Source organism: Podarcis melisellensis (genome assembly GCF_964234715.1).
Source record: "Podarcis melisellensis genome assembly, chromosome: 3".
Taxonomy (NCBI): domain Eukaryota; kingdom Metazoa; phylum Chordata; class Lepidosauria; order Squamata; family Lacertidae; genus Podarcis; species Podarcis melisellensis.
The window spans coordinates 45,447,569-45,464,925 of NC_138530.1; the positions used below are offsets into that span (position 1 = coordinate 45,447,569).

Sequence of the window (17,357 nt, forward strand, 5' to 3'; positions counted from 1 at the left end):
TGGTTTCTGAACATTTTGGAGGTCGAACAGATTTCCGGAAGGGATTCTGTTCAACTTCCTAGGTATGACTGTACTATTTATGGTGAGCCATCTGCATTTCAAACTGTTGCAGTCCTTCAAAAGAAGAAAAGCAAGAATCCTCCCCGCCATTAATAACCCAGCACTTCAAAATATTTCCCTGCAACAAAGGAACTGTTTTTCTGCATGGGCTCATCCCACAGCATAACTGCAGCATTTAAGTACTCATCACCACATGAGCAGAGTCAATTGCACAGGCTCTGACCACACCATAGTCACCTTGCTAGGATCAGGGGTAATGTTTGGGTGGTTGAGAACCCTTGTAAATCTTGGTGGGACCTCTAGCATTACAGCCATAGGATGAACTTTCAGGAAAGTGGCAAGTCGGCAGAAATGCAGTCACTAAATACTGTCTGTAGAATTAAAAGATTATTCCTAATGCTCTATACGCCCCTCCCCCAATTTACAGCTCTATCTGCAAGAACATCTGTTTTAATCTGACATCAGAAGTTGTGCATACAACCTTGGCAATGTCAGGTTCTGAAGCAATGAAGTTGCAGAATCTGGCCATAGCACATGGCCCATCTAGCATCCCGTCGTCCATATTGAGATCCAAAATTTGAGCTCCCATCTCAACCTGGGCCTTGGCTACACTCAGGGCATCCTAAAAAGGGATCACAAAAAAATATTTGTAAAAAATATAGTAAATGCCTAAGTTGGGCCTAGCATTAGTGAGTCCTTTTTATATTCCTCTTTGTTGGTGATCATCTCCAATTCTGAATTACATCAAACAGCTCCCCACTCCCTTAAAATAAAACATTAATATAAATGTGTCTCCCATCCTCTCTTGTCTTACACAGATTCCTCTTCTCTTTGGGTTTGGCTTCACCCAGCATATTGGACTGAAATAGTTTATTGGGCCAAAACAGAGCCCCATTTGCACATAACCATAGGAGTTTGGAAGCTTATTTCCTGCAGCTTATTCCCACACTGCCCTAGTAATGTATCAATTCAGAAACCCTGCAGGCAGAAGCAACAGTGTAGAACCTGTGTGGAAGTCAGGAATCCATGACTCCATTTCTCTCTTTCAGCTGTCCAAGCACAGCTGAAGCTCACACTTCCAGAAATTCAAACGCTTGGGTACTGTGATGCCTATTAACAAAAATGCTTCCATGCTAGGGCTTTTACCTTTACAAGAGAAGTGCCTTGACACTTGCTGAACCAAATTAGTACACTTCCACCAACTGCATGAAAAAGTTCCCTGCTGATTACTTATCTACAACAGACTGAATATGCAAACTCTTAAGATACGGTAAGTCAGAGACAAACTAAGTTGAATCCTTACTTCATATTTGCCGGCCATGATGAGTTTGGCAAACCTTCGTGATCCTGCAACATTGCAGCGTTCACCAATGTTCACAAAGTTGGTGTACTGCCCAATCCTGAAGGGTTCCAAGCCTTGAGAGGAAAAAACAATGACAACAATCAACACAGGTTAAAAAGCAGAACATACAACCTACGTACTCTCAATTCACATAAAGCCCCTGTATAGCAGATGTAGCTGATATGCAAAGCATAATGAGCTATACTTTAGATTTACAAGAATATGCAGGCAACTCCCATTTTCCGAGCGTTTGATGCACGTGCAACCACGCACATGCATGCTGTGTTGAGCACCAGAAGAGGGTGGAACAGGGCAGGCTGACACATGCATGATAACCCATAATGTAACCCACACATGAACGGAGGGTTGCCTGTACTCTTCTTTATATTTATGCGACTAATGAAACGAGTCTGTCCTCTACATGGATGGGGAAAAGCACTATAATTCCCTTTGCAACTACAGAACGCGGTCTGACTAGTGTACCAAAGTTTACTATTTATTGATAAAAAATACTTGTAATGTATTTTGATTTTTTTCTAATGAAATAGCGGTATACAACAGTTATATAAAGACCACATAAAAAGTTAAAATCACAGGTCATCTGCTAACTATTACAGACAATGTTTTCATAATTGTCTGCATAAGCTTGGCAGCATAGAAACCTCTCCAACTGAGGGGTCAGAAAATGACGCTCCTACATGTGATCTCAGTGGTCAAGATGGCATACAAGGGCTCAAGTGATCCCTATGCTAACCCGGCTTGGTAGTAAATGGACAGCCAGTGTTGATGTTCTAACAATGGTGTTGCATGTTGTCAGCCATGTGCCCCCATGTGCTGCATTCTGCACAGGCGGCAGCTTCCGGAGCAGGTCCAAAGGCAGCCCCACATAGAGTGAACTGAAATCATCCAGCCTTAAGTTTACCAATGCATTGATTACAGTGGTCAGACATTATCTAACTACATCCATCCATCTCTCTCTCTTGGTTTTGTAAACCCTCTCAATTTAATAGCTAGTCTATAATGACATAAATGACATATGCATTCCCAGTAAAATATAGATATCTCAAAGTAAATCAGCAAAGAGAGGCATTCTAAAATATACTTTAACAGAATGCAAATCAGGGCAGCTGGATACATCACCTGAGAGCAGCATGTAGCCTTCTGAAAAAGAGGAGGCAGGAATGCGAGGCTTGCATGTCTTTACTGCTTCAGCTATCGCCCTGCATTACAAAACAGCAAAACACAAAACAGCAGCTCAGGGCTATATCAGTATGGATTATGTTCAACTGGAACATGTTAAGAGACCAATACATATTTGCTTATTACAGTCCCCTCTCACTTCTCCTCTAAGGAGCTCACAGGAGTGTACTAGATAGATAGATAGATAGATAATGCAACTCTTAGTAAAAACAGTAATTAACATACTAACCTTTGAACACCACCCAAGAAATACTGAAGAGTGCCCAAAATTGCCTGTATAATTAATTTTCGTGACAAGAAGGCATTGCTTGCAATACCTGACATGCAGAAGTTAACTGTTCCAGATAAAATGCTTATGTAAGCTGGCTCTTAATCAGGCAGAAGTTATTAACAGTGAAAAGCTATGTGCCCTGCACCAATACCCATTCTCTTCAGTTTTCCACCATATTTTAATTTTATTGACATCCTATGAGCATCCAGGCATATACAGTAATACAAAATGCTTGTGGTCACTTATGACCTCAAGTACTGCCTCAAGTACTACCTCCCATTCCCTCATGAAGCCTTAAAATTCAGCTCCATCACTTTTTATTACAAGAGAAAGATGGCTAAACTCTTGCCATCAGGGAAGAAATAGAGAGGTTTTCCAATTAACTTTATAAGGAGATTGCTGAAAAACATTTTACCAAAGTAGCTATAGCTGAACAAATATTTAATTTAATTAACTTAATTAGCAGTGGTTTCATGCATCATTCAATCAACATTTTCTGCAACTGGCGCACAAGTCCTTTAAATCCCGAAGGGGAAAGAAAAAGATTGCTTAGCCTGAAGGGCAATGAATGTAAATTTCCCCAAAATGGTTGTCACCACACATCTGCAGTCTAAAACTTCTGGTTCTGGAATATATCTGGAGGCTGTTCCTCCTCTTAGAATATGAATCACAAATGTGTGACCCTCCAGATGTTGTTGGGATCCAACTCCTATCAGCCCCAGCCAGCATAGCCAATGGTCAGCATTGTTGAGAGTTGTAATCTAACAACATCTAGAGGGCCACACATTCCCTACCCCTAGATCCCTCATACGTTGATGGATTTCCCGGTCCACCCATCGGGTGGACTGCATGAAGAAACCTCAGTGCCTCGTGAACCTCTACACAAATTCTAGATTAGCCCAGATCAGGGTAGACAATTTGTACAACATTGATCAGAAACAAAAGACATGGGCCAGTCCATCAGAAGATTGCTCTGCAAGAGGCCCCATGAAGGAACTTGCTGAGATACATAGTAGTTGCTGTCACCAACACACTTGGCGAATAGCCTTCCAAGGACATGCCTGATAGCTGTGACTAGTCTCTCCAAGCCACCTTTTTATCAGTGCAACCACAAGGTATGCAGTGACCACTATTGACGAAGTGCTCAGCCAGGGATATCCCAGGGCTGATTTGCACATAATAAACACACTATTGTGGTGGTTGCTATGTGAGGGAAACAGCATCAGCATTTTCCAGCAAACCTGGAATGTGTCTAGGAGCCCTAAACTGTGCAGCAACCCACTACCCCACCCTCCAAACAGCTTCTTTGGTTGTCTGCATAGATGGCTGAAGCTGATGTTAATATATCAAGTTACCAGATATGCGCTGGAGTGGTTCCACAGCAGCCACCAACTATGTTCACCAGACCATCTAAGGCAAAATCCTGCAGATAAGGGAAAACAGTATATAGATATAATTGAACTAGAGGAGCTGGTGGGGATTAATTAACAGCAATATAAAAGTAGAATGTCACATACTACTGGTATGAGCCCAATTAGTGCAGTAGGATCTTCAAATGATTCCTGCTAGCCAACAAGAATATAGCTGGAGCTGCCCACACAACCACATTTGGAAAGAATTTTCTCATCTTCAAACAGTTACATTCACCCTCCCCACCCCCTTGAAGTGTGTGTTTGAAATATAGATCTATATGATTTATGGGAAGCCTGCCTCAAGTTCTGCTTGCTTAAGAGCTCTACTTACTTCCTAGTCACCAATGTAGCACTTCAGGAATGGAGATGAATTACTATGCTGGCAACGCCACTCTCAGCCTGACTGAAGGCTTAAGCGCTATCCTGAACCAAGTCACTCTTTGCATAGGTACCTCCTTGTCTTTTATACAGTCCATATCCTTCAGCACAATCAAAGCAAAGCCCCACAATGCTAGTATAAAGCAGCTGTCTGGGTCATGTGAGGCTCCTATAAACCATCTCCATCTGTCCTTCTTGTGAGTCCACATGTCTACCAACATGTCTTCCATAATCTGAGATCAACAGGTACAAACTTGGGATCCTGAACCAGCAGCCCCATTCCTATAAAATTTATTTACCTATGAGTAAGCCCCATCGAGCACTATATGACTTACTTCTGAGTAGACAAATACAGGGTTTGATTTACATGCAAATATTTTTACCCTCTACAGTTGGAATAAATACACACACAATAAATATTATCCCCTACCTTTAGGTGCTTGGCAGTCACTTCAGGTGTTTCATCATAACCACCAAAGGTGTTAGGAAGACCTGAAGAAATATAAGAAAGTGCTTGAACCTCACGTGATCTATACGTAACTTTTCACGTGATCTATAGGTAACTATAGGGGAGTTTTGTTTCCATTTATTATTTCAGCTGGATAATACAAATTTATAATTTGCTCGATAACACACATCCATATGCATCTGGCACATCCATATACATAAATCTTAGGAAGTTTTTCTTCTGAGAGGTTTGGTAAAAGGTCTTAACTTCTAAAGCTTTGATCTGCTTAGAAAGAAAAAAACATCACTGCAGCTGTAGTTTTCAATGGGATTAATGAGTATGTGCTACATTGCTAATAAATAAAAAACTCATTAGTCTTTTCTTAATTAGATTTTCCCAGGCAACAACCTGCCTTAGCTTTAAAATATTAGCTTTTGAAGGTTATTTATTATTTCCAGGTTTTCCCTCCCTTTCTTTCTAAAAACAAATGTCCTTTTTTACAAAAACATCAGCAAATGCATTAGCAGAATGGAGAAGCAGTTGTTTCAGTGTTTAAATGGTAGGCACCAATTTAAGTGTCATCCAAAGATTCATTCACATCTTTTTCCACAGAAAATGTTTGCTTACCACAGAAAATAATAGTATGTAACAAATTATACATCAAAATTAGTGCTTCAAATTTCAAGCATACAGACTTCAGTGGAAGACATCACAATACCAAGGAAGCATTACAAGACCGGGCTCAAAATGTTCATTCCTATCAACTCAACCCTTCAAGGGTGCTTCCACATGTTCAAACCATAATAACTGTCTTGAGTTTGGCAGGGTTTTCTCATGCAGTTTCATTTGCATAACAATTAAGTTGACTGCAGATAACATAATCATGAAGTAAGCTGTTGCAGCTGTGCTAGAAATGCACATCATGTTGATTTACAAGATTTATTACTTAATGATAAGCAAAAACAGAAAATTCCCACAAATCTGTCCATACCTGCATTGGGATAGCAAATAACATAGGCTGTTGTACACTTCCCAATAGCTTCAATGAAGGGCCTCATTTCCACTGCCCCCAAGGCACAGTTTAGTCCGATGCTAGAAAGACCAATATAGATGATAGGTATGTATGTAGATATATTATTTGTTTTGATTGAGACACACACAAAAACCCCCACTGAAAATACTAGTTTGTTAGCTTGTTACAAACAAACTGCTGTTAAAAAAAAGAGAACCATTCAGACACCCACAAAGTCCCAGGTTGTGATCAAGGGCACATGATGCACCCACCTTGCTGAAGCTAAGCAGGTCTGTCTGGTCAGCAGCTGGAGGAGACCACTTGAGACCACCACATATATGAGGTCGAAGTCACAAAAGCCTGCTATCAAATCGCCTACCTGGTTATTTTCCTGCTTTTGATAATATTTTTAAACCAGGGAAGAACTTGAGTGTACATCTGCCTAATATGCCTAGGGATAGTGTTAAGATTGTGTAATTGAATTATTCACCTTTGATTCTTTTGAGACTGATTTATTTTATTTTTTACACAGAAAGAGCCTCTCACCAGGTTATTAAGTGTAAACATCTGCATCAGAAATATGAACAAAGTCAGGTCTTAAGCTCAAATTCTAAGCATAGGTTCTCTCCTCAGATCTCAAATACAGTTGAAGAAAAATATTTTTCCTGTGGTCATTTGTTTCATCCTATCAAACTAAGGAACCCAACAATTAAGTACCAACAGCAGAACTAGAAAAATTCTTAGGCCCCCATATGAACTATATGTTTAAAGTAGTATTGTATCACCTTAAACAGTCCTTGCTTCCCCTAAATAATCCTGATAATTGTAGTTTATTATAGTTGCTGAGAGTTCTTATTAGACCGCTATTCCCCTCACAGAGCTACAGTTTCAGAGTGGTTTAACAATCAATTCCTCTTGCCAGGAAACTCTGAAAAGATTAATGATGAAAACAAGCAGCTCGTAAGTCTGACAAATTGTGCATCTAGCCCATGAGTGGCAATACGTTTGGTTGTTTGTTTACTGAAATGTTTATAAACTGCTATTCATTAAAAAAAATCAGAGCTGTTTACTATTATACATAAGACAGTACAAGGAAGTCCATATATAAAAAAAGTTAAAATCAGGAATCAGCTACCTATTATGGAAAGGTGTATTCTTAATTGCCTGCAATTAAGCTTAATGGAATAGAAGAGTTTTCAGCTTAAAGCGGAAGGGTTACTGGAGACCACAAACAGAGAAATTATTGAATACTTGCTACCCAAGATTCTGGAGTTCAAATTCAGGAGTTCAGATAGGCAATATGTAAACTCTTTTACTAACAAGCATCTTTTCTGTTCTGAAAGCCAACAACAGCAGCAAAATCCTTCCTGGGGCCACTGTGGAAGGAACCCATAGTAAATAAGAATCCTGAGGTGTGTGTGCCAAATGAATAGCTCACTGCAGTGTTAGCATACTCATTCCTCTTTCCCAGTAAGGCATTATGATGTCTCTGAGCACCAGAGACCACCCTGCTGTTCTTTCTCTGAAGCTAGGCACATTTGATCCTGGACCTGGCTAGTACCTACACTGTTAAGGAACCCCTGGCCTACTGCAGAGCTGCTGCTTCTGGAAGCTCTGCAGTAGCTTCTCTGCAATAGGCGGAAGCTTCTTCAGCCCACACTGTCTAAGATAAGAGGATGTATGTGGTTATCAGCTTAGCAAGATCACTAACAACATTTCTGACCTCTTTGGCTTGACCCGCAAGCAAACAGCTGACATATTTTAAGCTAATCCAATAGTTTAAAAAGTGGTTTTATGCAATCACTTGTAAAATAGGTTTCCATACAGCTGCGCGTGTGCGCGCGCACACACACACATTTATAACATTGATTAGAAAGGCTGTCCAAAAAAAGAGAAAAATGAACAAGAAAGGGAGGCTATTTAAAACAAAAAAACAACAACCCCTGAATTTAACTTATAGACCCATTACTCAATAAATGCTGGAGCACAGATAAGGAGAGCTAATGCTGTCATCCTTATCAAACCACAGATAAATACAATTTCACTCTATGCTGCTAAGTCATGGTTGATTTATAAGCTTCCGCCTTCTTTCTCTTTGGCTCAGGCTCCTTTTTCACCTTAAGCTGCTGAATTTCTCTCTGCGTCATTTCACCACCATCTGTCTCTGTCTGTCTCTACAAGCCTCATCTGGTGATCTCCCTGAAGCTCCAGGGTGGCAAGAGTAAGGTAAGGAGGAAGGCAGGCCCCAAAATGACTCAAGAATGTTTATATTCTCACTGTGCATCATGTACCTAGTCCTTTTCTGTAATTCGCACTGGAAGTTCTAAAAGGTTGCACTTAAAAAACAACAACAAATCAGTGCATTTGAGCACTGGCGGAAGGAATGAACAAACATTTTGCCCCAAAGAGACATACACGGGGCAGTAGGTGGGCAGTTGGAAGCCCCATGACAGCAGATGTGGTCAGAGAGGGTCACATACTCACACGATTTACAAATGGAGAACGACACATGGGAGTGACCTGCCTACACGTTCGTCCTCCACAACCATCTCACACTTCCACCTAGCCCGGCAAACAGCTATTTGGCAGGCTGTATGCAGCATGATTTATATGGGGAGAAAGAAGAGTAGGGATGACCCTCCCTGCATGCCGTCCTCCACATCACAATGCAATGACAGGCTAAAAAAACTCAGTAGGTGGAGAGATTTGGCAGAGGAGAGGGAAAGGCTGGCTTGACAATCCAAAATGGGATACAATGAAGTTTGCTGAGGGCCAAGGACTGTCAGTATGCAATGAAAGTGAAAAGTGGACAACTGATTGGCAAGGGCAGGAAATAGGTTGATGCTCTGCCTCCTGCCCATCAAGATGCACACCACGAGAGAGCTGTGATTGACTTAGGTCTACATGTCCCTAAGAAGGCCGTCTATACACTTTGAAAATCAGTGCTTTGAAAATCAGTGCTTTGAAAAGCAGAACAGATGGATACCTTAGACTGGGGTCCAAACATTGTCCGCACAATCCTACCACAACCACCATTCATCTGAATCGATTTTAGAAAAACTGGCACAGAGCCTATCAATACTGCATAGCTTTATTGTAAGTAAATTTACTTCTCTCACCAAAGTGGGTCACAGTGAGATATACTGATGACGAAAGCTTCCCCAGTCTGGCCAGAGAGAGTGCGGCCGCTTTTATCGACAATGGTTCCCGATACCTAAACAAGGGAAGCAGAGAGAGACAGACAAACAAAACCCTTGTATGAAGACGGCTGCAACAGCAGATCTGAAATGAACAATGCCTGATTAAAAATTAACAAGAGGCAATCAGAATGATGAAGGTTCTGTGCAACAACCTCTGCAAACAATGTTTTAGCTGTCACAAAGATTGATCTGTAAATGAATAGCTCCCTTCTCCATTTGAAGACAAAGGAAGAGAGGGAGGAAGAAACTTTTATCTGAATTTGCACTTGGGATGTTAGGAAATTGTACAGAGAACACAAATATGCTAAAAAATTAACCAGATTTCTGAGATTCTGCTCAGACGATCAGCTTCCCACCCCTCCTTTAAGAGGAATACTCACCTATTCTATAACAAGCCAAAGAAAGGAAGAAAAAACCTCCTCCTCCTCCCCCATAACCCTATAATTTGGCATTTGAGGCATTCATTTTCACATTCTTTTGAACACCACAGGTCCTCAACCCTTCCCTTATTTAATACCATGCTTCCAACGTTGCCTATAACTAGAATCCGATGGTTCCAATGTTCTCATTATGGAACAAACTCCAAAACCACAAAAGATTTCCATGGAAACAATAATGCATTACACAACTGATGCTAGCAGCAACATAACTGCAAAATACTAGTCTTTTTAATTACACGATGGCCGCATCTGCACGTCACAATAACCCAGGATTGCTGGCTTATTATGGTTTATTGGGTACAAGCAGCATGCTGGTGCACACTCTGCCTGATCATTCCTACTTCGCTCCTCTCCTGGCACAAGTAGGGGGAATAAACTAGGAAGACACAATTAAGCTGGGTTTCCCATGACTACTGAACTGAAAATGGTTTTTCTCCAACAAGCCAAGATTCGTAAGCCAACAATAAGCAATAGTTTATGGCATGCTAGTGATCCTGGCTTATTAGGCAGAAACAAACCATGATTCTGGGTTCAGATTGTGACTTCCTAGTTTGTTTCAACCATCCAAGCCAGAATTATTGTGCACTGTGCCCCTGCATGCCGTTAAAACATAGTAAGCGGGCAAACTAGGATCATGACATATGAATGCAGTCAATAAACCTGTAGTTCAATCAATTATAACTCCTCCATGTTGCAGCCTTAAGATGCTGTAAGTGTGGCAGACAAAATATAAGGTATCTTTTACTGAACCAGGTTGATGCATTTCCTAACACCCTGATCTAATGGAAGCTCTCATGCGTGCTTCTAATGAATAAGAACCGCAGTACAGGAGAACTTTTGGCATCTGAGATACTGAGAGACATTAGGGTGAACCAGTATGTTAGATATATATTATTTGAACCACATAAGCAGTGGTAGCTGAACCACATAATAAGTGGAAGCTAACCCAATGGTCTATCTCAGCTTGGATCTCAAGGGATAGCTGTCCAAAGTGAAAAGGTGTTCATGTGACAAGAGAAGCACAATGGTTGTTTCCCACCTTGCTGTCACAGTGAGCAGAAGGCTTCCCACAGGGCTCTATGACAAACTTCTTCTCCCCTGCCAGCTGCTCCCAAGTGTGCCCTTCTCAGCATGCTGCAATCTGCAGGGTCCATTCAAGAGCACATTTTACAGCTAGTATCTTACTGTCCGCTCTTGTCCCAGGCACGCAGGCTTCTCCCAGCAGGAGCAGACAGTTGTGCATGGGGGCCATATGGGAAAGCTGGCAAAAAAATGCTGTTGGTTAAAGACACAGGAGGCCTTCAGCTGCTACTGAAGTATGCCCAGGAGAATCTCAACACACTCGGAAGAGCAAATGTGACAGCAGATGGCACGGAAAGACAGAGTCCAGTGAGAGTCACTCCGTGAACACAGAGTGCAGAATTGCACACTAGAAGTTTGCACATTTACCTATATGGCAGTATACCTACTCCTGGCAGTATATTTTAACTAACATATTTTAAACTCAAAGAACAGCCAAATGGGGAAAAGTAGTATAGCTTCTGAAACTACAGCTTTTCCACTATTGCTGCTGTACTGTGGAAGGCCCTTCTCTCTGTAATATATGAAGAAGCAACCATTATTTGCTTCAGACATCTGTCAATGACCTCCTTTTTGGCCTCAGCTTTCTCTAGCAGGCAAGATGGGACCCTGCTTTTATATGTTCACAGTCCCTGAATTCCTATTTTTGTTTTTATAATACTGTTTTAATGGCTCCATGTTGCATTTTTATCTTAATTACATTGTTGTTGCTTATTTTGTATACCGCTGAAGAGACGTTTTAAATATTAAACGGTTTCTAAATGCCAACGCATATTTATTTATAATTTTCATAAGAGGATGCTGATGCTCTAAGATACATGTCGGGAACTTTAATGAAAGGAACCTCGAAGTGCAAGGTAACATACAAGACCGTATAGTTTGTAAAACAAAGTGTTCATTTCTTAGTTGGTTGAGCATTAACTCATGAATTACAGAGTTGTGATTACTCTTTCAGTTCTTATACTTACAAACAATGGTCTGGGGTCATACTCTTCCTCAAACAACTTCTGGAGTGCAAAGAGAGCTGCCTGTGCAATGAAAACGTCACAAAAATTAAGGGTGGGAGATTTGCCTTCTTTCCACTTTGGAGTTTTCAAACATTTTGCACATCTTGAGGTTTTGCTGTAGGGAGGGAAGGATTAGACCAGCACCAACAGGATTAGACCAGTGACCCCCCTAAATAAAAACAAGACCAACAACAAAGGAGCCACAATATAGTCTCTCATGTGGCTCTGTGACTGCAGGAAAAGTTGCCCAACAGCAATTTCACAGTGACAAGAAATCCAGGCCAGACTGCATGAATCTATGGCAGGTGTGGGAAACCTTTTTCAGCCTGAGGTCCACACTACCTCTAACCTTCCAGTCAGTTCATGCCAGTGGTGGGTGAGGCCCGTTCAAAAGGTGGGTGGGAACACCCCACTCTTTCTCATCCACATGCACACACATATATATGCATACAAACACACGAACATATATGTCCATTCCTGCACAAAGCACATAAATAAAACAGCCGTGTGTGTGTGTGTGTGTGTGTGTACTGCCTCTAGAATCAGAGGAAGTATGCTGGTTGCCGGGGATCCCAATGAAGAAAATGCTACCACGCTGCTGTCCTTGTTGTGAGTTCCCTAAAAGCATCAGGTTGGCCACTGAGAGAACCAAATGCTGGAACACAGAGGCCTTTAGACTGATCCAGCAGCATTCTTCTTATCTCCAGCCTCTAACAGGAACACTCAGGGCTTCAGCAAGCCTGGAGGAGCCATGTAGTCCTGTTCAGGCTTCACCAAGGGGAAGGAAAGGACACTTCTCTCATTCAACATCCACCCAAAACACTGCCCCTCTGTGCTATGTATTGCTAAAGGGCTCGGATTTAGAGCACTGTTGTTTAATTATCAAGAGAAAGGTCTCCATAAAGTGGGGGGAAAGGGCTCGTTTTTCTCCTTTCCTCTTTCCTGAAGCTTTCCCATCCAGTGCAAGGAAGAGGAGCTTCTTAACTTCATCTCATACATGGCATCCCCTTCCAGGAAATTTTAACTGTCCCATCCAGAATACTACAAGGTATTAAGGACTCCAGCAGAACAGAACAGCGCCCCCCCATCCTTCCTTGTTTAATGCACTTGTACAAAGAGAATCAATATTATCATTTTAAATAAAATGAGTTTTAACTGCTTTTGACTTGTGTCATCTAACTTTGTGATCAATTAAATTATAGTTCACATGGGGTGGGGTTTGTTTGTTTTTTAAAAAATGGCACTTTCAAGAGTATGCTTTGAATTCTCACCTTGGCATTGGCTGTATCAAATATGGTTTCAACTAACATGATATCTGCTCCACCATCAAGAAGTCCTTTGGCTTGTTCGGTGTACGCTTCCACGAGCTCATCAAAAGCTGCAACACAATAATAACAGATTCCCTTTTATGCTAGAAGTGACAATGAAACACCTATTCTGACTACAAATGTGGTTCTCATATCCTCCGCAACTGGTGGACATGCAAGAAGGTAACTTTACACTGCAATTCCTTATCATTTGGCGCAATGTACAGCAGAATGAGATTAGTTATTCGGCTCTCAAATAATTTTAATTAGCTTCCTCAAAGATATTGTGGACACCTCTAACATGGAATTAGAAATAGATTTATGAACCACAACAAAAACATGAACTGGCATCAAAATTGGACGTCTCTGCACTCAGCAAAAACATGTTAATAGGTCAGCCTATATTATAAAAGTGGTGTTGGCGTTAAACTGATAGAAACCGAAAAAGCAAAATAAATAACATTTGCCCTCAGTCTTTGGAATAACAATCTAAATACTTACTGACATTTCTGTAATCTGGCTTTTCCACTGAAGGGGAGACAGAAAGGGTCTTGTTTGTGGGACCCATTGCACCAGCAACATATCTTTTCCTTCCTTTACAAAGAAGAGACATAATATTTGAGAAACAGGCTTTGGATGATGGGGCAAAGAGATACACACCAGTGTTTCATCACGTGCTATCCAGTCCAATTGATAAAAGTACGGCACTGCACTTGGGAACAATTATGAGAGGGGAAAAACCTGCCTGCCATGCCGATGGTGAGTGGCACAATCCTGTAGCAAGGAACTTCAAAGGATCCAGTGGGGGAGAGTTCCAAAGTACCAATATAGAAAATACATTTTAAAAATAATAATACAAAAACGATTTAGCATTGTAGTGATAATACAGTTTGGGTGAGCAGGTGTTGTATTTTGGCATAGTTCAGCTGCTCAAGGAATACAACTGTTTGCAGTCCAGCTCCAATGTGGGGAAGGAAAGTTATCATTTTGGCAGGAATTAAAACAGCATCCAGCATATGGATGACAACTGAGAAGAAGTCTCAGAGAAACAAAAGAGCCTAAAGGAAAGGTTAGTGGGGAATATAGCTTGAATTAGGCTAATGAGAGAAGCGGTTCTGACTAAACTTTGTGATGCTATTCGTTATGGGTGGAGGGAAGGAAAAAGGAGATAGACAGGCTGTCAAGAGACAGGGTAGCTAAAGGAAGTGGGACACAGCAGAAAGTTATCTGAAATGCACAGAACTGAGGAAACAACAGGTGGTGAACAGGCAGAGTTGGGGGGGGAGGAGCCAAAATGAATATAGGGCTGGACAAAACTATACATAGGGACAAAGGGACTTGTGGGCTATTGGCAGGAAGGACAAGTAGATAGGCAGATGATACAAGGCAAGCCCCTTCACTCTACGCTTTTCAGCACCTGCTAAAAGCATTATTATTTAGATAAGCCTATCCAGATATGTAGAATGTGGACATGTGTTTCAATCTGTTTTTAGCCTATTGTTGATTTTAATTATCTTTGTGGCTTCTATTGTCACAACAAACCTCAAGGCGCAACAAGGGCAGAAAGCCCAAATTTCACATATTGACAAACTTAGCAATCAGCATTTGGCTGAAGGCTTCTACAAGAAGAACCGAGATTCTAATTAGAAAGTCTAGTTAGATACTCCAAGATCAAAATGTGCAGTAGATTCTGGAGATGTTTTTTTTTTAATAGTCTCATAGGTGAGCTAGACTGAAGAGATCTCTCTTTAACTATTACTGGTCTCTTCTAGTCTTGATTTTGAGAAAACAACACCTTCTCTTTAAAGCTATTAAGAGTCTACATCTCCTCCTTGAAACCAGATAGTGGGTTTTTGCTGGAATTTAAGAAAAACATGTTTTCCAGTCAGCACTTGAGTTGCCTATTGCTGGAATCTGCAAGAAACTAAAGCCAGTTTACTTGACCTTCAGGTAATTTTGTATAAATAAGAAACCCAAGTATGCAAGCTGCAATGTATTGGGAATAGCACTGACTGACACTAACATCTGGAATCTAAGCAGAATTTGGAACCCACAAGAGCCCCTAATGAATAGCGCCTATTTTATTATGCATTATTATGTTTCACTGAAGGACACCTCCAGCAATTACATCCTCCAGCCTAATGTGAAACAGTGATCCTAGGCTAATGTGTGAACTAATTGAAAGCCAGTAGGTTAGAAATATTGGAATGTTATTTACCTGTCTCGGCAGTGGCATCATCGGCTGCTTTTCGGGCTACCTGTGCTGATATTTTGTTTAACCGATAAGCCTGGGCAGCACAGGGGTAAGAGAAAGTGGAGGAGACATAAAAACAAACAAGCATTCAGAAAAAGACATTATATTCGAAGTTTAACTATTTTGAACTACATTTTAGAGTGTTCATTTGCAATGCATTTTATAGCAAATTCACAAGTTATGGTATATATATATAAAAAAAAAAACACCCACCACCGCATGTTTCCAAAGAGCTGGCCTAAACTATCAACTTGGCTCAAAAGTCTCCACCTTGCTAGAAATGTTAGCTGGCAAGGGCTAACACTATCTCAAGAATTTTTTTGCAGCTCTCGTCAACACCCTCTACTGAAATGTGAAAGAGGAAGAACTCTAGAAGACACAAAAGCCTAATCTCACCCCTCCCCACTAAATTCAACCAAGGCAATGCTGTACCAATGGGTTACTGAGAGTGCCCAGTTAGTATGTGACCCTCCAGTCAGGATCAACACACATCCAGCCTGGAGTCAAGAATCCCCCCCCCTTGGTCATTAGTAAGAAAGTACGCTCATCTTCCTTTTTTTGTGCACTAGCAGATCTTTCTTCCAGTGTTCATTCTGATCTTGTTAGTCTTGTCTTTCTAAGACAGCAACAGAGAACTTCAGCCTGTGGGTCAACACAGACCCCTCCAAGATCATCAGAGGCCCTCTTCTGATTGCCCTTTTTGACACAAGCTTTAAGGGTAGCAACGAGGGAGAGGTTTTTTTCAGTGGTGCACCCTCCACATTTGGGGAATACTCTCCCCAAGGACATTTGCCTAGTTGCCTACATCAACACATTTTTGGTACCAAAGACTTTCTTCTTCTGCCATGCATCTAATGATTAACATTTCTGTGGGAGCTTTAGCTTGCTCACTTTTTGATGATCACAATCATGTGCATGTGGTTGGGAAGAGGTGAATGTTTCCATCTGTTGCTTTTAGAATTAAGCCTGTGGTTATTTTAGTGCCCAGTAAAGTGTAAAGTACTTTTTGTACTGTAAGTTGCCTCAGGATTTTTTTGTAGTAGGCTTCCAACAAATGATTGTTTAGTGTTACGTGCAGAAGCCTTAAGCTGTGGGCTCTCATTTTCCTTTCTTCTGATATTGCCACATGGGGTAGATTGAAAACTGAAGTAAAAGCTTCCAATTAACCATGGTTTATTGTTGCATCTGAACATAGAACTGCAGTTAATCTTATGTTTAGGGAAACAAACCAGAATCAGCAACCAGTTTTGAGTTGGATAGTTTCCCTAAACCATAGTTAAGGTTTAAGGTTGTTTATTTAAAAAACAACAACACAGACATCATAGGTAAACACAGTTAGCTGGAAATTCTCACTTTTGTTTTCAATCTCCTACTAATATTGGAGGGCAGTGGGGAGCTCAGATGTCCTTGTCCACTTGTATAAAGCTATGCCATAGTTTAGCTTTATGTCTGAATGTGATCAGCGTCACAAATTTACTTACCTCAAGAACCCAGGAAAGGATTTCAAATGTCACAAGACAGCATAAATCAGTCATGACTGTCCACATTTATTAATTTATTTAAAAATGTGTATTTAGAGCCCGGTTGAAACCAAGCCACAGGATACTAAAAGTATCATGGTCTTGCTATAAAGCAAGCGTTCTCCATTAGAGAACAATTATTCAAAAAGTACTCTTTTGAGAAATTAATGTCCCTCAAACCCACATTGATAAGTCTAAATAAGCCCTTCATGCCACATTGCACCAATGATGGGGGAACTCCTTTATCCCCTTTAACAGAATAAAAAGAACCGAAGCGAGGTACTCTTGTTTCACTGATCCTTTAGGATCCTTTGATGAGTAGCCACACAGTGCATGGGCATGTTTGATTTTGATCCAGAATGTATGCCAACGCAAGAATGCATTACAAGAGATCACCCAGCCTTGTAATTAGGCACTGGCTTGGCT

General features: G+C 41.0%; 1 protein-coding gene across 4 annotated transcripts in view; it reads right to left on the minus strand.

Moving 5' to 3' along the window:
* The window catches only part of MTR (5-methyltetrahydrofolate-homocysteine methyltransferase), a 63,072-nt gene that overhangs the window by 30,714 nt on the left and 15,001 nt on the right, over positions 1 to 17,357 (minus strand). For 2 of the 4 annotated variants that reach the window (XM_081905794.1, XM_081905797.1), the window contains exons 4-14: positions 15,376 to 15,445; positions 13,659 to 13,751; positions 13,122 to 13,228; positions 11,812 to 11,871; positions 9,243 to 9,337; positions 6,103 to 6,203; positions 5,094 to 5,155; positions 4,229 to 4,296; positions 2,543 to 2,622; positions 1,364 to 1,476; positions 542 to 682 (exon numbers count right to left, since the gene is read on the minus strand). In XM_081905794.1, the coding sequence (XP_081761920.1) occupies positions 542 to 682; positions 1,364 to 1,476; positions 2,543 to 2,622; positions 4,229 to 4,296; positions 5,094 to 5,155; positions 6,103 to 6,203; positions 9,243 to 9,337; positions 11,812 to 11,871; positions 13,122 to 13,228; positions 13,659 to 13,751; positions 15,376 to 15,445 (990 nt within the window). Of the gene's footprint in view, positions 1 to 541; positions 683 to 1,363; positions 1,477 to 2,542; positions 2,623 to 4,228; positions 4,297 to 5,093; positions 5,156 to 6,102; positions 6,204 to 8,607; positions 8,717 to 9,242; positions 9,338 to 9,703; positions 9,841 to 11,811; positions 11,872 to 13,121; positions 13,229 to 13,658; positions 13,752 to 15,375; positions 15,446 to 17,357 lie in introns of those variants that run through there. The other 2 variants (XM_081905795.1, XM_081905796.1) reach the window with 2 other exon arrangements.